The sequence below is a fragment of the Arachis ipaensis genome, chromosome B8, assembly GCF_059453495.1.
Source record: "Arachis ipaensis isolate K30076 ecotype BB chromosome B8, ASM5945349v1, whole genome shotgun sequence".
Taxonomy (NCBI): Eukaryota; Viridiplantae; Streptophyta; class Magnoliopsida; order Fabales; family Fabaceae; genus Arachis; species Arachis ipaensis.
Genome location: NC_142443.1, coordinates 15,969,668 through 15,989,195, shown reverse-complemented (window position 1 = coordinate 15,989,195; position 19,528 = coordinate 15,969,668). Strand labels below are relative to the sequence as shown.

The 19,528-nt window shown below is 34.1% G+C and overlaps 1 protein-coding gene and 3 pseudogenes across 1 annotated transcript; 3 read left to right on the top strand and 1 right to left on the bottom strand.

Annotated features, from left to right (window-relative positions):
* The first annotated feature begins 1,643 nt into the window (after positions 1-1,643).
* Positions 1,644-2,105, top strand: LOC107610567 (secreted RxLR effector protein 161 pseudogene; annotated as a pseudogene).
* Positions 2,106-6,810: 4,705 nt separating this feature from the next.
* On the bottom strand, positions 6,811-8,278 carry LOC107614535 (cyanidin 3-O-galactoside 2''-O-xylosyltransferase FGGT1-like). Its single transcript, XM_016316727.3, has one exon. It carries the CDS (start codon positions 8,228-8,230, stop codon positions 6,860-6,862), a length of 1,371 nt encoding a protein of 456 aa, XP_016172213.1. The 5' UTR covers positions 8,231-8,278; the 3' UTR covers positions 6,811-6,859.
* A 1,369-nt stretch (positions 8,279-9,647) lies between these two features.
* Positions 9,648-10,375, top strand: LOC107610566 (protein C2-DOMAIN ABA-RELATED 7 pseudogene; annotated as a pseudogene).
* Positions 10,376-15,268: 4,893 nt separating this feature from the next.
* On the top strand, positions 15,269-16,992 carry LOC107610565 (nuclear intron maturase 2, mitochondrial pseudogene; annotated as a pseudogene).
* The last annotated feature ends 2,536 nt before the right edge of the window (positions 16,993-19,528 follow it).

The following is a 19,528-nucleotide window of genomic DNA, read 5'->3' as shown; positions in this document are numbered from 1 at the left end:
TCAATTAGAAGTGATCATGGCAAAGAATTTGAAAATCAATACTTTGAATCTTTTTGTGATGAACAAGGCATATCACATAACTTCTCTTGTCCAAGAACACCTCAACAAAATGGTGTTGTTGAAAGAAGAAATAGAAGTTTACAAGAAATGACTAGAGCTATGTTGTGTGAATATGAAATCCCCAAGTTCTTATGGGCTGAAGCTGTGAATACAGCTTGGTATGTTTTAAATAGAACCATCATTAGGAAGTTTTTGAAGAAAACCCCATATGAACTTTGGAAAGGGCATCCTCCTAATCTTAGTTATTTTCATGTGTTTGGCTGCAAGTGTTTCATTCTGAATATCAAAGAAAATTTAGGAAAATTTGATCCTAAAACACATGAAGGGATCTTTCTTGGTTATTCCACAAATAGCAAGGCCTATAGAGTTTATAACAAGAACTCCAAAACTGTTGAGGAAACCATGCATGTCACATTCTGTGAATCTAACAATGTTCCCAGTGTTTGCATTGATGATAGTCCAGGTTTTGAAGACGAATTACCAAAGAACACTGAACCAGGTCCACAAAATCCAAGTTCTCATGAAGTTACACCTGTTAGCTGCGAAAATTCCAATTCTGCAGGAGACAATTTGGAATTATTTCCTGTCATAGCAGAAAACACTGATGCAGAAGCTATTATTGATCAAGAGGAACCTGGATCTTCAACACAAATCAGAAGGCCCAGGGAATGGAAGTTTCTGAAAAATTATCCTGAGAAATTCATAATTGGTGATCCCTCCAAAAGTATTTCTACTAGGTCATCTTTGAAAAGAGTTGAATCTAACAACTTAGCTCTTTTATCAAAGATTGAACCTCAAAACATCCAAGAAGCTCTTGCTGATTCATCTTGGGTGTTAGCTATGAAGGAGGAATTGCAGCAGTTTGAGAAAAATCAGGTCTGGTCATTGGTGCCTTACCCAAATGGAAAGAAAGTTACTGGCACTAAATGGATTTTTAGAAACAAACTGAGTGAAGATGGATCCATAGTCCGAAACAAAGCTAGATTGGTTGCTCAAGGATATGATCAAGAGGAAGGGATTGACTTCGATGAATCCTTTGCGCCTGTAGCTAGAATGGAAGCCATCAGATTGCTACTTGCTTATGCAGCTCATTTGGCTTCAAGCTATTCCAAATGGATGTAAAGTGTGCTTTTCTCAATGGCATAATAGATAGAGAGGTTTATGTGGCTCAACCACCTGGGTTTGAAAACAAATCCTTTTCTAACCATGTTTTCAAACTAGCTAAGGCCTTATATGGTTTGAGACAAGCTCCTAGAGCTTGGTATGAGAGGCTTAGCTCATTTTTGTTGAAAAACGATTTTCAAAGAGGAGCCACTGACACCACTTTATTTATTAGGAACTATCATGATCATTTTTTTCTTGTGTAAGTTTATGTTGATGATATTATATTTGGTTCGGCTAATGAGGATTTGTGTGCAGATTTTGCTAAGCTTATGACCAATGAATTTGATATGAGCATGATGGGAGAGCTCAACTTCTTTCTAGGCTTGCAAATAAAATAAACTGCTGAAGGCATATTCATCCATCAAGAGAAATATGCAAAGGAACTTGTCAAGAAGTTTGGGCTTGAATGTGCCAAGCCAATGGGAACTCCCATGCATCCTAACATCAAGCTTGATAAGGATGAACATGGTAGAGATGTTGATGAAACACACTATCGAGGGATGATTGGATCTTTGATGTATCTAACCTTCTCAAGGCCTAATATCATCCAAAGTGTTGGAGTTTGCTCAAGGTTTCAATCAAAGCCTAAGGAGTCCCACCTCTCAACTGTTAAGAGGATCATCCGATATGTGCTTGGTACCACTGATTATGGCTTATGGTTTCTTAAGACTGATTCATTTCAATTAGTGGATTTCTGTGATGCAGATTTTGCTGGGGATAGGATCGATAGAAGAAGCACAAGTGGCATGTGCTGTTTTCTTGGGAAATCCCTCATTGTTTGGTCTAGCAAAAAACAAGCCACAGTGGCTCTTTCAACAGCCGAAGCTGAGTATATTGCAGCCTCCTCTTGTTGTTCTCAATTATTATGGCTGAAAACTTAACTAGCTGACTATAAACTGAATGTCTCTAATATTCCATTATTTTGTGACAACATGAGTGCTATTAATATTTCCAAAAACCCTGTTTTGCACTCAAGAACAAAGCACATTGAAGTTCATTTTCACTCTATAAGAGAACATGTGCAAAATGGAAATTTAGATATTCAGTTTGTTAATTCTGAGGGTCAGTTGGCTGATATTTTCACCAAACCATTGATAGAGGATAGGTTCTGCAAGTTACGAACTGAACTGGGCATTCTTACTTCATCTTTGTTTTCTTAATGATTCTGATCATGAGATTTTTTATGTTTTATCTCATAAATCGTGGTGAGATTTTTTTGGCAGATGATGAGTAAACCTCATTAAGTCACCCTGAAGCTAATGGATTCAATTCTGACCATAATGAATGATGGGCATCGAGTGCTGAAGCAGTCTCTGGAACTATGGGCTTTTCTTTATTGAAAACGTTGGGGCTTTTTCAATTTTTTGGGATTTGAAATTTTTTTTAAGTCTTTATGAAAAGTAGGATTTCAAAATTTTTGGGCTTAAATTCAATTTCTAATTTTTTGAGACTACTGGACTCACTTCATTATTTTTCATCAGTTTCAATTTTTTGTCATTTGCTCTGTGTTTTAATTGGGCTTCACTTCATTTGCATCCTTTTATTAATTTCCACCTTTGTTTGCTTTTTGTCCTTATTTCAAACGTACGAAGGTTACAGCTGTTACTTTTAAAACGTTTTTAAAGTTGGGATTTTTATCTTTTCAAGGTGCAACCTTTACACTTCTCTAAGCTTATAATAACTTCCCACTGCATGCATCCATTCACACCACACTCTCCACTCTTTCATCTTCTTCCCACCAGTGCTTTATAAAATGGCACGATAGAAAAGAGCAGTTCGCAGAGGTTCACATAGTGGCCACCACCGTTCTGATCATACACACTCTTCTCCCTCTCTATCACCTACTCATTCTTCACCTCCATCACCACCAAACCCTTCTCCTGACATGGCCCGCACTAAGACCACTGCTCGCCGTCCTGGCGTTGTGCCTCGCCCTTCTCCTCCTCCTCCTCCAAACACCTCTCAGCCTAGTTCTTCCAAACCCAGTTCCTCCAGAGGAAAAAGGCCTCTTCACGAAGACGAAGAGACTCGCCCCACTCAGACTCGCCATACTCGCGGTACAGTCATTGACTTTCATCTTCGTCCCGTTGCTGAACCTAGACTCTCCAATCCTATTGCTTACAAGTCCTTTTATGCTGATTTTTCTGATGAGTCGTTTGATCGTCGCCGTTTTCAATCTCTCATGAACTACCTGTTTTTCTGCAAAGATATTTACAAGCGTACTCTCTGTCCCTCTAAGCTTGTCAATCTAGACAAACTCCGTAGGAAAGGTCTGAACTTTACTCCATTGTTTGCATATCAAGGTTGGACATCCATACTGTCCATCAAAGAGAAAATTTACCTGATTTGGTAAAACAGTTCTATAGCAACATGTCCTACAAAGAAGGGAGAATCACCTCTTCTGTTAAAGGAAAAGTGATTATTCTTGACAAATATCACCTAGGCAAAGCCCTAGATTACCAGGACCGAGGCCCTGATGTCTACACCTCTGGTAAGTGGGACGAAACGCTCAATGTTTCATACTTTGATGCCCTAAGCACTGTCTGCATCAATATTCCTCTCTTAGAAGGTAACACTCCTACTCATAAGTCTCTTGGTCCAGTCCGTGCCCAACTGCACAGAATTGTAAATCACGTCATCTTGCCTCAGAGCGGCTCTTTTCAACGCGTCTCTTTTGTGATACACTGGTTTTGTATGCACTGCTTTCAAAAATTCCCATCTCTTTTGCTTACTTACTTGTAAGGCATATGTATGCTTGTGTCAGTACCAAAAATGCGTTACCATATGGCATGCTTCTTACAAAAATTTTTCAATATTACAATGTTGATTTTGGGGCTGAAATTGCAAAAGATTGTAACTCATATATCAAAGGGGGTGGTGCAGTAAAGAAAACAGCTCCCAAGCGTCGCCAAACTGATGACAGCACTGATATTCCCTCTGTTGATGAGGATCCTCTGATTTCCCCTTCCACCTCCACTACGATCAAAGTCATGACCCACATTTTGAAGAATGTGCTTGAAGAATTTATCAATCTGACAGACCTTCTTCTCCATCATGGTGCTGAGCGCAAAAGGAACCAAGTTTTGGAGGAAAACGCTCTCAAGAAGACCAAAGGAAGGATTCGCATTCTGGGGGACTTTGTGGAGGATGTTGAGGTTGGCCTCACCACATCTGACAATGAGGGAGAGGACGATGGAACCTTTGATGAATCCGACTCTGATGCCTAGCTCTTGTTATCTCATCTGCGACTATGACTTAGTTTCCTTTTGAACTTGTTAAATATTTTAGATGACTGTAAATACCTTAACTACTCTGCTACTTAAACTATATGCCTCATCCTTTAACAAATTTTGTGCAGGTTTCTCCATTCCTCCCTTGATGACAAAAGGGGGAGAAAAGAAAGAGAATGTTAGCTTTGGCTTAGGGGATATTAGTGATAATTAAGAACTATGATGCTTTGTGGTGCTATAATTTGCCTTGTGTTGTGATTAGTGTTAATTGCTCTGTGCTTTCATTACTGTGATATACTGCTTGGAAATATTGGTCTTGGGTGTTTTTAAGTTTTGCCCAGGTTAAATTGTGAGCCATGATCAAGGGGGAATAATGCTAGCATTGAGGGGGAGCAACTCACAATCCAAAGATCATCAAAGGGAAGTATTCTTAACTCATTCAATTATTTTTTTTAATTTCTCTATTTTATCATGTTTGTCATCAAGGGGAAGATTGTTGAGCCTAGTTTGATTTTGGGTTAAGTTATGATGACAAACATTGTTTTTGGGTTGAAAGCCCAATATTGTTTAATGTGTGTTTTATTGTGGCAGGCCCATTAGTTCTTACAGACAAACAGTGCTACTTGTTTATTCTTTTGGTGTTCCAAGCAAATGCACAAGCCCAATACTTCATCCTTGTTACACCGTTCAGCAAAAAATGAAAGGCTATGCATTTGACAAAAGAAAAAGGGCAGCTGTCTACATCACAAGCAAAACAAGACAGCTGGAAAACAAAGGAAGCAACAACACAGCAAGGACAGGTGTGGCTATGCAAAAGCAAGATAGGACACAAGGGCACAACCACTAACCCAAGGACATCAGCTGAGCAATACTAGGATCGTGGTTATGCAAAACACAAACTTGCATAGAGCAGCAACAACAAGGAAATGGAGCAAAATGAAAAAGAAGAACATGCCAAGGAAGAAAGCAAGAAAAAGAACCACAGAGGTGGTGGAGCAAGATGAAGAAAGGACTGCATGCTAGCAAGGATAGCTCCAACGAGCAGCTAGCACAAGGAAATGGAAGAGGCAGAAATTCTAGGCAAGCTGAAGATATATAAGAAGTCTCAATCCATCATTTCAAGTCAAGGAAGAGAGCACACACTTTTAGAGCACCTTCTCTAACACAGAGTTGAAATCTCTTTCTTCTACTCAAGCTTAATTCTGATTTTTTGTTATGGCTGTCTTGCGTTATTTTCTGTTTTGAAAAAGGCAATTATGTGAGGATTAAAAGCCAAGAGAGAAAAGGCAAGAGTGATGCAAAATAGCCACTGTTTTTCTGATGTAATTTGAGTTTATGAATTAGGATTAGTTCCCCTTGCCAAGTTGGGTTAGCATTTGGTGAGAATTGAATCTGTGTAGATTCCCCTTCCAAGTTGGGATAGCACTTTGGGGTTGCTAAGCTTTGGTGAAGAAAGCTTAGGGGTAGATACTAGTTGAATTAGGGAGTAATTCAATAGTATTGGTGTATGTAACCTGAGAATTATAGCGAAAATTTCACCATGGTTTGTGGTGGAGACTGGAAGTAGGATTCATGGCACTGAGAATCCGAACCAAGATACATGCTGGCCTATTTCTCCTCTTCTCTGCACTTTTAAATGTTCTGCGTATGAGATAATTTCAAATAATCTCCTGCAACTCGAGCTACAGTAAAAACAACAGAGTTTGAAACTCTAAGTTTTAAACTAACTTGATTCAACCCCTTCTCAAGTTCAACTAGATCCATCAAATGTGTATGTATTTTATATTTTAATATATATTTTATATCGATATAATTTTAGTAGCTAAATTTTTGGCGTAAACTTAGCATGCTCGGAAATAATATGACGTGTAAATTCGTCTGACCAAGCTCCAACGAAATTACATGCAGTTAGCAAGAGGAAACAACGTGGTGTATGCTTGTTCTGAACGATTCCAATGAAATTACATGCATGGATTTTTGTTTTGTTTTATTATATATTGAGACTCAGTTGACAGTGGCATCTCCTATGTATACGTGTCTACTGAAATTTGATATATAAAGTTGCATCCACTTAATATTTTGGTAAAATTTCAATTAAATTTGAAAACTTTCAAACCCTCGATCTTCTTCCATGGCTTCGTTCCCCTCTCTAGATAGCTAGATAAAATAATTCATTGAATGAGTTGAAATAAAAGTATCTCACGAATAAAAGCTAGTAGTGTTCAGTTAAATAGTATACCATAATCAAGATGTTTTAATTTATTTGATTTTCATACAGGATATAAACTATATAGAATGAAAAAGAGTTGGCCAAAGTTTAACAGACTTGTATAATTAATACACTATCCGTTCAGGAGATCAAGAAATTAAACATGATATATTATTCATAAACAACTATTACAAATTCAAAGCAAAGACTGAAGCTCACAAACAAAACCATCAATACAAGAAGACTCAAAATCATTGCTTAACAAAAGATTCCTAATTTTGCTATGATTTTCTCTTATTTCTTTTCCAACTTGATTCTCATCATCCATCACAGTCTTAACAGCTATGCACACATTCTCTTTGCTAAACAACCCATTCTCTTCACCTTTTTCAACTTCAATCCCAACCTTCATCCTACTCCCCAAATTCCTCGCAGCAATTGCATGATCACTATAAGGCCCAGGCAGCAACACGAGCTGACACGAAGTCACGAGCGCTTCGGTTATGGAAGCTGCTCCACAATGTGTTATGAAGCACCCAACAGAAGGGTGCTCCAAAATCAATTGTTGCTGAACCCATCCATCATACACAACTCCGCTTCCTTCAACTCTTTCTTTAAACCCTTCCGGTAACACCTGTTCAATCGAATCAAACTCAACCGGTGGCTTAAGCGCCGCAAGAAACGGAAAACCGGTTAGTTCAAGACCGAGCACTAATTCTTCTAATTGAGATTTGTTTAAAGAACATTCACTTCCCAATGCGCAGTAAATTACATGTTTAGTAGTGAAGCCTGAGAGCCATGAATCCCATTTTTCGTCCAAGGTTGAGTTGGTTGGTTCTGGTAAAAGAGGACCCGAGAGCATAATTGGTTTCCTCTCGAGCTGGGATTTCATGTAGTTTATATGATCACCGTCGATTTCTCTGCAACCTTTGTAGGCCATTGCGTCCGCGAATTTTGTACCAGTGTTGAAACGATCATAGAGAGTGATACCACTACCAAATTCAAACTTGCTGGCGGTTACAACGCGTTGAGCTTCATGTGCACGAAGCCTGATAGATGAATCTGGAAACCCCTGGGGCGGTTTCATAAGGTTTTCTGCAGTAAAATGAATTCCTCTTGTGTGGCCTGAAAGGTATGCAAAAGTGGCTGGGTTACCGATTATGTATTGGACACTCTTAATGCCGAGGCTTCGCGCCAAGTTTGGAAGCCAATGTTGGAAATCGAAGAGAACAATTTGCGGCTTTAGATTCTGGAGGAGAAGCTCTATGTCTTTCTCAGTAAGGTCCATGGCGGTGGCGATGTGTTTGTAGGAAGAGAAGGGAACGTCTGAAGTGGTCTCTGCATGGAGGGGAAGGGTGTCCACGTGAGGAACAGTGATGGGGATGAAGGTGATGAGATGTGGGAGAAGATTTTGGTGTTGAAGCTTTGATTGTGTTCTTTTGGGGGTGAAGAAGGAGATTCTATGGCCTCTCTTTGCAAGCTTGTTGGAGAGGTGAAGATATGGGATTAGGTGTCCCATTGCAAACCATGGAAACATTGCTATGTGCAAAGGAGAAGAAGCATCCATGGCAGAGTTTTGTGATATTAGTTGTGCTGTGCTTTCTGGTTATGAAATATGTTATTTCTCCTTCCCTCTCTCATTTATATGTGATTTGTATACGGTGCTTACACTAAAAAATGTCAACACGTTATGACATTAGGTGGCGCTGCTTGTGGAGGACGCTTGTTCCCTCTGTTTTTGTCCTACATGAAATTTAGGCCAGAGCCCCTTATTTTCTCTGGACTTCATTATTGGATCTCCGGGGAAGCTTTTTGCTGCGTAGTGTTTGTTTTAGTGTTGAAACTTGAAAGTCTGTTCTTTGTTTGAGTTTCATGGTAATTTCCAAAAAGGCTTTTATGTTTTTTGAATCATGTTAATCCGCATTTAAATGTGGAGAAAAACATAACAACTGAAAAAAAAAATCAAGCGAAGCATATTTATTTAAAGGAAAATAAATATGTGACCATGTTAACTACCAAAAAAAAAAAAAAGTGACCATGTTTAAGTAGTTATCAAATACTGAGCTGTTAAAAGGTTATTCTAAATTTGTTCATAGACAAGAGGTAAATTATTCATTTTGATAAATGAAGAAGAATAGGTTAAAAATAAAAGGATATATTTCAGTAGGATATATTAAAATAGAGAGTAACAAATGATTTTAGTAGAATATATTTCAAGGATACTAATTTATTAAAGGTGGAAACTCAAGTACAGTCGGATTCACGTGAAATTGATAATTGAGAATCGTCATATGATTTGACTGATTTGACTAAATTTACATCTAACGGCTCTCGGCTATCAATTTCACGTGAAGTATTAAAATATATGTTAAGAAAATTCTTGACTCACTCATTACCAAAAAAGAATATTCAACAATACTATATAGTACAAATACCAAACTGCAATGCACATTGTTGGAAAAAAAAAGAAAAAAAAAAAGCTAACTATGAACAGTATTCCATTGTGTGTGAAGCGTCACGGTGACCAGAATAACCATTTGTGGAGAACGATGGACCCATCTTAGCTCATCTCTGGAACGAAACTTTTAAGTTCAATGACAAAGGATATACATCAATTTTACATCGGTAAAAAAAGTGGGACAAGTAACAACATTGTATATACTTGACAATAATTACATATTCTTTTAGTTCGGTCCAGTTGTTATTTTGTATTTTGATATTCTTTTGCTGAATTGTCATTTCTGTTTTATATAGATAGGAAGTTATAACTGTACAACATATTTTTGTTGAGTAGTTTTTGGTTATCTTATCTAATTATCACATTTATCTTCAGTTTAATTTTAATATATATTAGAGATAGACATACGTCAAATTCAAATTATCTCTTGCTAGACAACAAGAGCAACATCAACATCATCATCAAGATCTTAATCATTGTCCCTCTGTTGATTTTATCAGTGTCAACAACAAGAAGGAATATTTTAATGGAAACTATACTTGGTTTTATCAAACTTAGGATTAACAGAGGCATTAATCTTGCAAAACGCGATGCTTATTCAAGCGACCCTTATGTTGTTGTCAAAATGGGTGAACAGGTTAGACATTATAGGATTTCGTCAATTATAATTGCAATTGTTTATTTTCTTCGCATTGGATATACATTAATTGAAAATATTTGATACACTCAGAAGCTGAAAACTGCGTTCATACGTAAAAATATTAATCCGGTGTGGAATGAAGAATTGACTCTATACGTTAAGGATGTTGCAACTCCAATATATCTGGTATGTGTTACATTCCATAAAATTAGTGTAGACGCTTTTATTTTTGTGGTATATATATATGATGAAGAAGAATATTATAATGATGAATGATCCTTGTTTATATATGTTTGGGCATGCAGCAAGTTTTTGACAAAGACACATTCACTAAAGACGATGAAATGGGTGATGCAGTTATAGATTTAAGGCCGTATATTGAGTGTCATTTGATTGGAATGGAGAGTATGCCAGATGGATGTGTGGTGAAGAGAATTCAACCAAATAGAACTAACTGTCTTGCTGAAGAGAGCACATGCTTTTGGCGCAATGGGAGTATAGTCCAACGTATGATGCTAAGATTGAAAAATGTTGAGTGTGGCGAAATAGAGTGTGAAATTGAGTGGCGTGATATTCCTGGCTGTAATGGTTTAGCAGAGCTGATAAAATCTTGAATCAATTCATTGTTAGGAAAGGTGTATTGTTTTATGAAATCAAGATTGTATATATATACATGTAAATATGTGTCATGTGCGTGTACATTTTGTAATTGAGGAAACTGTATAAATTGTCAAATAAATCTAATATAAAATTTATTAAAAATAAATTTTTATTATATTTTAATTTGATTTTTTTTTTAACTCTATCATAATCAATTAAACTTTAATTAAATGTTTTAATTTTTTAATTTCTAATTCTATACATTAAGATTTATTTGGGTGTTAGTAATATTATAAATAAAAAAATATTTTTATATTATTATATTAAACATAATTATTAAATAAAAAATTTTAATATTAAATATTTAAATATAAAATTATTTTTATATTTTAAATTTCTTTTTAAAAAAATCACTTAAAAAATATTTTATTTCATAGAAGTTAACGTAAATAATAAATCCAATATTTTTTTGGTTCATGAAAATGAGTCTAATTTTCAAAACATTAAGTATAGCACATGTGGAAATGGATCCAGATATCCATGTGAAATTGGAGTTCGTAGCCGACCATAACATGCAAGCATGAGATGGTAAAAACTAATGAAAAATGTTACTTGTATAACAAAATTAAACCTTTATTCAGCCTTTAAATTTAATATTTTATTATTTTAATTTTTTAATTAATTATATTTTCTATTTTTAAGAAATTATTTTTATTTTAAATACTTATCACTGTAAAATTTATAACCACTTATAATACATTAATTTTTTGCAAATCAAATTATAGAACTCGTAACAAGTTTTTGTGCACTAATTTTTAAAAAATCAGTGAAATTTTTAAAATCAATTAAACTCACTTTAATTATTTTTTTTATTCAAAACATTCAAAACTCATGTCAAAAACACATCTAAAATTAAATAAACAACATAAACACATTTAAAATTATGTATTAACACATCTAAATTATTATTATTGTAGTTCTAAATTACATATTGAACACAGAAAAAATTAAACTCAAATACACATCTAAAATTATAAGAATGCATTCTAAATATTTTATCAACACATCCAAAATTTATGTAAAAAAACTTATATATGTACATAAGAACATAATAAACAACATAAACACATCCAAAATTAAGTATTGACACATCTAAATTAGGTTAATATTATAACTCCCAAATCAAATATATGAGTGCAAAAAAAATTATAATCACAAATACATTTTTAAAAAAAAAGAAAAAAAAATACAGACACTTCCAATATTATTATACATAAATTTAAAAAAATAGAACTTTTTATTAAGCAGAAAAAAAAGGAATAACATATTTTCATGAATGAACTCAACCAAAATTTTTTAGAATTTTACAAGCAGAACTACCAGAGACAGAAGAAGTGCGACGTGGGAGGAGACCGGGGGAGGCGCGGGAGAAGGGGGCGGTTGTGCGTGGCGCGAGGAAGGAGACCAGGGATGGGGAGGAGCCCATCGATGGAGAAGATGGGGTGTGCGCAGGGGAAGTGCGTGCGCGTCGCGAGGAGGAGAGCGTCGCCGAAGGAGGAGATTGTCGCAGAGGAGTGCGCAACGCGGGAGAAGACGAAAGGGCCACAGATGAGGAGGGGGGGGAGCTGCAGCTCTGAATATTTACGGAGCGAAGATTTTACTAGTGATTTAAGATGGTTTAAGATTTATTTTAGAATTTTAAATTCAAAATTTTGATTTGGATATATATTTAAATTGTAATATATTAATAATTAAATATATTAAATCTGAAACAGAAATTTAAAACAGAAATCTAAATATATTCAGTTTGTATTTTGAATGTATATTTAATTTTAAGAGGATACTAAATCTATTTATAATTTTTAGATGTATTTGTTTTAATTTTTTTTAAATTATTATAATAAAAGACTGAATATTATACAACTTTTAAAAAATACCTAGTTGAATTGAATTAATAGTTGCTTCACTACCAAGCATTAGATTTTCAACTTTCTCTCTCTTTTTCTTGTCTTTCTTGTTGGTTCTCCTCTCTCTAATTTTCGGAACTCTATTAACTAATAAATTATTACATGTATAAAGTCTAATTCAAATTTTTTGATATTTACTTAAATGAATTAGTAAGTTAATTACTAGACCAATTTAATTTGATTATTTTTATTTTTTTAATATCTCATGTGATATTTTTTTTGTGCTATTTTATTGTTCTTCTTTTATGAATGATGTGCGTATTTTAATATTAGAGAATACACTAAAGTTCAGTTTTTTTTCATAGAAATATCTTTAGACTAGAAGAAAATTTAGTATTAAACAAAAAAAAAATTAAAATATTTTTTGTGTTGATTTAAAATTTATAAAAATTTAAATTTGTCTATATTTTTATATTTTAAAATTCTTTGGAATCAATCTTTAGACTTACTTTTTAGTTTAATAGAATATATCTAATCATTTTCTCTCTAGATTTAGATATAATCTATTTCTATTATCTGTAAGTAGTGCCGTATGACTTTTTCTATCAATAAAATATTTTTTCCGTAAAAAAAGCATGCAAAAGATGGGAAGGTGTCCAAAAATATATAAGTTTAGTTTGAAAGATAAAGAAAAAAAAGGGTCTTATCTATTGTCCATTCTCCACCAATTTTATGGGGTATGGTTCTCTATCTCAGCACTCTTGTGAGTGTTTTTGTGGAGAATTTTAATGGTTGGGTTTTACTAACGGTTTTGGTTTTTTTATTTTGACTGAAATAAACTAAACAAAAAAAAACAAAACAAATAAAATAAAAAAACTGCTTAAACGAGGAATAGTTCTATTTAAGACTACTCTTAACAGTTTTGGTTTGTTATATGTAACTCTGACTCTTAAATTTTCTATAGGAAAATTATCCCGTATACTGTGTACCATAATAGAATATGATGTTACTTAGTATGGATAAGGTGTGAGTTGCAATTTGTCTTAAAGTGAGGCTTAAAATTACTAAAATCACTTCTAAAGTAGCATTGAAAAGTTAAATTTGGGTAGTTGAATTAGAACTTGAAAGTCATTACAATAATAATATAATGTGACTAAGAAACGTTGTCGTTTTTAAGTATGTTGGACAATTTCTCCCTAATTGTAAGATGAAATTTTAAAATATCTTATTGTCATCATAATTTTTTTTTACTTGATGGGTTTTTATCATCTATTTACGAATCAATTCTTTTTACATTTATTTATTTAGACATAAATATATCTTTCTTAATTTAACTGCATGTCTTTCGCTCAAAAATATTAATTAAAAATATTTTAATAAATATTAATGTCTTTCTTAATTTAATATTTTATTAATTTTTAATAAATATTTTTTATTAATAATATTAACAATGTAAATTTCATTATTAATAATATGACCATAATTTAATCTATTATGTGTTAACCAATTTATTGTTATTATTATATGTATCATTCAACGAATGAATTAATATAATAATATTTTTGAAAGATAAATATTTTATAATGTAATATAAATTATTCTTAAATATAAAATTATTAAAAAAGATATTAATAATACAAATCTCTACATATATATAAATAATTTTGTTGAACAAAAATTAATATATCTTATTTATTAAATTATATATATAAAGAGATATCAACATTAACTTGATTCATAACAATAACTATTTATGGTTATAATTATCATATATTGTCAATAAAATATTTTTATGAAAAATCCAGTATTAGAATTTTTTTTGATGTGTAAGTATATATTATGGTAATTAATAAAATATTTAGGGTTAAGTATTATTTTCGTCTCTAACGTTTTGGGTCAAAATCAAAATCATCCCCGACCTTTTTTCGTTATTAAAATCATCCTCAACATTCAAAAACGCTTTCAAATCATTCTTTCCCAAATTCTTGGACCAAAATACCCTCATCATCATAAAAAAAAAAAAAAAGAAAACACGGGAGGGGGCAGGGGAGAGGGAAGAAGGGAAAAGGGGAAGGGCGAGGGGGCAGGGGAGAAGGGAAAAGGGAGAGGGGAAGGGGGGAGGGGGGACGGCGCCAACGAAAGGAAAAAGGGGAAAGGACGCGGGGTGGGGGTGGGGGGAAGGGGAAAGGATGCGGGGTGGGGGTGGGGGGAAGGGATGTGGGGGAGGGGGAGGGGGAAGGGGGGAGGGGGACGGCGGCGGCGAAGCTTGGAGCCGCCGTCGCCGTTGGGGATCGCGAGGGAGAGAGGCGACGCGAGCCACTGCCACTGCCGCCGCCTCGCCGCCCCCGCCTCGCCGCCTCATCTGCATCGCTTTCTACTTCTGCATCTTGCTTCTGCTTTTTTGCTTCTGCTTTCTTGTTTTCTGTTTCTGCTTTTTGGTTGGTGTTATTTGGTGTTGTTGCTATTGTTTGGTGTTCTTGGTGTTGGTGTTTGTTGGTGTTGGTGGTAGTGTTTGTGTTGGTATTGGTGTTGGTGTTGGTGGTGCTGGTGCTGGTGGTGGTTGTGGTGGTAATGTTGGTGGCAGTGGAGGTGGTGGGGTGAGAAAGGTGAAGAGGAGAATGATGATGATAAGGGTATTTTGGTCCAAAAATTCGAGAAAAGATGATTTTAAAGTGTTTTTGAACGTTGAGGATGATTTAAATAATGAAAAAAGGTCAGGGACGATTTTGATTTTGACCCAAGACGTTAGGGACGAAAACAATACTTAACCTAAATATTTACTATTGATTTTTGAGCACCTAAGTCCTTGGGGTTTAGTAAAATAGATATTGAGTATAATTTAAATTGGGTTAATACTCAAATTCGTCCCTGAAAGATCACGCGATCTTCATTTTCGTCCCCGAATGATTTTTTTAATCAAATTAGTCCCTGAAAGAATTATTTTAAATCACATTCGTCTTTCCGTTAACCAGGTGACGTCGCCGTTAGAAATCTGCTGACATGGAATGTGAGCTGGCAATACGAGTAACACCTGGCATGGTGTGTGTGTTGCTGACGAGATATGTTTAGGATATTGCATCAATTTGGTCCCTAAGTGTCAAATAAATAAACCCTAATCCCAACCTCCGAAGAACACGATTCCCTTGCTTGAGCGTTGTCACAGACCCAACTGCTGCATTATCATTCTTATCTTGTATAAATGATATAGCATGTATACAACTATATGCATCATCACCGACGCATCACCCACTTCTTCAACCTCTTTTGCACCAATACTCCCCTGCGGACACTGCCCACTATAACCCCTTCCCTGCACCTGCACCTGCACCAACACCACCGCGCCCTTTCATTTTCTCCGCTGCACCGGCATCCACCTAATCCCACCCCTCCCTCTTCAAGGACGACCCAATCGCATTCCTCTCCAACTCTTGGGTCGACAACTTCCGCCATCCCAACGCCACCGTCACCAACCTCTCCCCTTCCTTCCGCCGCCTCGACCTCTGGCTCCTCGCCTACCAGAAGGTCGTCGCCGACGACACCGTCTCCTACCTTCCCTGCTCCTCCGTCCCCTCCTCCGCCCTCAACGACCTCTTCTCCCTCCGTAACGCCGTCCTTGACTGCCAATTCCGATGGGGCCAGTGCCTCAAGTTCTTCATCAAGTCCCCCAAAGACACCACCGATTATGAATCCCTACTGAAGAGAAAAATCAAAGCCATATTAACCACCACACAACCGACCCCTTTTCAGGATAAGATTGTTCAGGAGGTGTTGCTGATGATCTTGGAGCCAATTTTTGAGGCTCGATTTTCGAGCAAGAGTTTTGCCTTTCCCCCGGTAGGACTCCTCACACTGTGTTGAGGGTTATTAGGAGGAGTTTTGCAGCGTATTTATGGTATATGAAAGGTGATTTGAGTACCCTTTTGGATAGAATGAAGGTTGGAATGGTGGTCGGTGCTGTGATGAGGGATGTGAGGGATAAGCTTGTGGTTAATTTGATAAAGGACGCATTAGTTACTCCGGTGGTGAAGATCGAGGTTGAGAAGCCCCAGAAGAAGAAGAAGAGGAAGTACCAGAGAAGAGGGTGTTGGCTGAGGATGAGCCTAAGCCTGATCCTTATTGGTTGGATACATTCTTCGGGTTTGCGCCCGAGGAGGCTGAGAAGGTTCCTAATTGGGGGGCATTGTGGGATTCTTAGCCCGCTTCTGGTTAACGTTTGTTTGGATGAATTGGATAAGTGGATGGAAAGGAAGATTAAGGAGTTTTATGTTCCTTCTAAGAGTGATGTTATATGGAATAGCCCCGAAGGGGAGGCGGAGCAGGGTAACATGTCTTGGCCGGAGTTTGTGCCTACGAGTGGACCGGATAAGACAAGGAAGATGGATTATATAAGATATGGTGGTCATATCTTGGTTGGTGTTAGAGGGCCTAGGGCTGATGCAGCCTCGCTGAGGAAGCAGTTGATTGAGTTTTGTGATCAGAAGTACATGCTCAAGCTCGACAATGAGAGCCTTCCCATAGAACATATAACTAAAGGTATAATGTTTCTTGACCATGTGTTGTGTAGGAGAGTTGTTTATCCGACTCTTAGGTACACTGCCACCGGCGGTAAGATCATAAGTGAGAAGGGTGTAGGAACCTTTCTGTCAGTCACGACGAGCTTGAAGCAATGCATCAAGCAGTTTAGAAAGTTGACACTTAGGGACCAAATTGATGCAATACCCTAAACATATCTCGTCAGCAACACACACCATGCCAGGTGTTACTCATATTGCCAGCTCACATTCCACGTTAGCAGATTTTTAACGGCGACGTCACCTGGTTAACGGAAGGACGAACTTGATTTAAAATAATTCTTTCAGGGACTAATTTGATTAAAAAAATCATTCGGGAACAAAAATGAAAATTGCGTGCTCTTTCAGGAATGAATTTGAGTATTAACCCAATTTAAATTTTTGTTAGTCAATAAAAAATTAATTAACTATCAACAATAAATTTTAGTCTTAGAATCATAATAACTAACTTAAATTGATTGAGTGATTAACTCAATCATCTACTTAAATAAGTATCGGTGATTCGAATTCTGTCTTAAAATTCGTTTAACTAAAAAATTCATCGATCAGGATATTAATAGCAAATTTGGGCCTCGCTATGATAGTATTTTTGTATAATAGGAAGACAACATGTTTTTAGTTCTAATAATTACAGTCTCTCAAGTATTATGACCCAAAAAAAAGTCTCTCAAGTATTATATCTAATCTATTTTATTTGAATAAAATTAAATATATAAAAAAAATCATTATAAATTATTTTATTATTTTTAATACATGTTATCAATATGTGGTAATTATTTTGTGATTTTCTTTTTTAATAATCTTAAATGAATTAGATAAAAAGAAGAATTAAAATCTCCTATTTATACTTTTTTTAATTCTATTTATAGGTATAAATTGAAATTTCGTATCTTAAATAATTTGAATTTATTTTTAAGATCACTTGAAGCATGCAAATTCTTATATATATATATATATATATATATATATATATATATATATTTTTTTTTTCTATAAAACAATTTTAAGTTTTTTTTTAATTTTACTTTTTTCGTATCAATTAAGCAAACATAATAATAAAATTTCATCTTACTTTATTAAATATTTTTTCTATCTGAAATCTTTGAATAAATCACAAATATGTAATGTTAAAAACTAAAATTACTCGAACTGACTCGAGTTTATTCAAATTAAGTTTACTTGTTTTATTTATATAAATTCATAAATTTGTAAGTAAGTATTTAAGAATTAACTTGAGAGTTTAATTTTACTTTCTATAATCTTTATTTACACACACACGTGTATACACATATATATAAATTATAATACATAAAAGAAATTAATAAATCAACAAATTCTATATAGAAAGAATATTTCTTAATTATTAATCTTAAATACACACTTTAATTAAGATAGATCTGTTATTCGTAAAAAGAAAAATAGATATCCTAAAAATGAAAATAAAAAACATGTATTAAACACATGATATATTGGAAATAGTTTTAATAAGCTTATGAAAAGGTTTTAATAATAAATAAAAGTTATAAGAAAGGGCCGAGATTTGTAAGATAAAATGGATGACTCAATTAATTTAATCTTAAAAGATAAAATAATCAATTTAAGCTATTTGATGTAATGTTTAAGAAATGACTCAGTTGAAAATAAAAAATAAAAAAACACATTTAACACATGAATGCAATTTTTTGTAATGAGAACCGAAATGATTTTTTCTTTCTTTCGATTTTATTTAGTTTGATTCAGTTTGTGATATTTCAGGTATATAGAAATGAAATATTTAAGTAAATTATTTACCTTTTTCATACATAAAGTTGCAAAATATGACTCAAATTTTAAATATATATATATATATATTTCGTTATTTTGTCAATGAAATATGAACATTATATATAAAATAATAAATTTTAAAATTTTACACAAATTAAATAAATTTAGATAAAATAAAAAATAAACCAAAATTAAGAATTTTAACATTATTTTGTATATTTTTAATAAGCTTTCAATCTCATAAAATCCATTATAACACATGCATTTAAAAGGTTAATTTAAAAATAATTAAAAATTAAAAAGAATATAGTGACAATTAGATTCTCCAAAATGTTAACCTTGAACTAATTAGTTTTTAAAGAAAAAAAAATACTAATTAGGTCCCCTAAGATAACAAATGGTGGATATATATGTCATTTTGTCAATGAATAATACAAAATAAAATAGAATTCTCTATGTATTTCGTCATTTACAGTGTATGTCTCGTTACTATGACATGAACATAAAAACGATGTAATTTTGAACAGTGAAATATTTATTATTTTTTGAGTTTTTATATTTTTTTTATCAACTCATGTCTATTTATCATAAATTTTATTAAAATAAATAAAATTTCGCTCCAAAATTATTATCAACATTGACTATATCTTTCATAGATAAACGTATCAAAATAATTAACAGTATATATAAATATTATCATTAAATTTTAATTAATGAATTAATAGAAGAATACAATGTGTCTATTATTTATGATCCTAAAAAACTAAATTAATATTTTTAAAAAAATAATTAACGTAAAATTAAAATATTTAGAAATTAATTATCCCTTCACTCAATTAAAAGCAAAATCATCCCACTATGAACTAAGTTCAGCTGAGGACCGGAAAAAAAAAGCTTTTATTTGTTGTGAGAGAAAACATGGCTT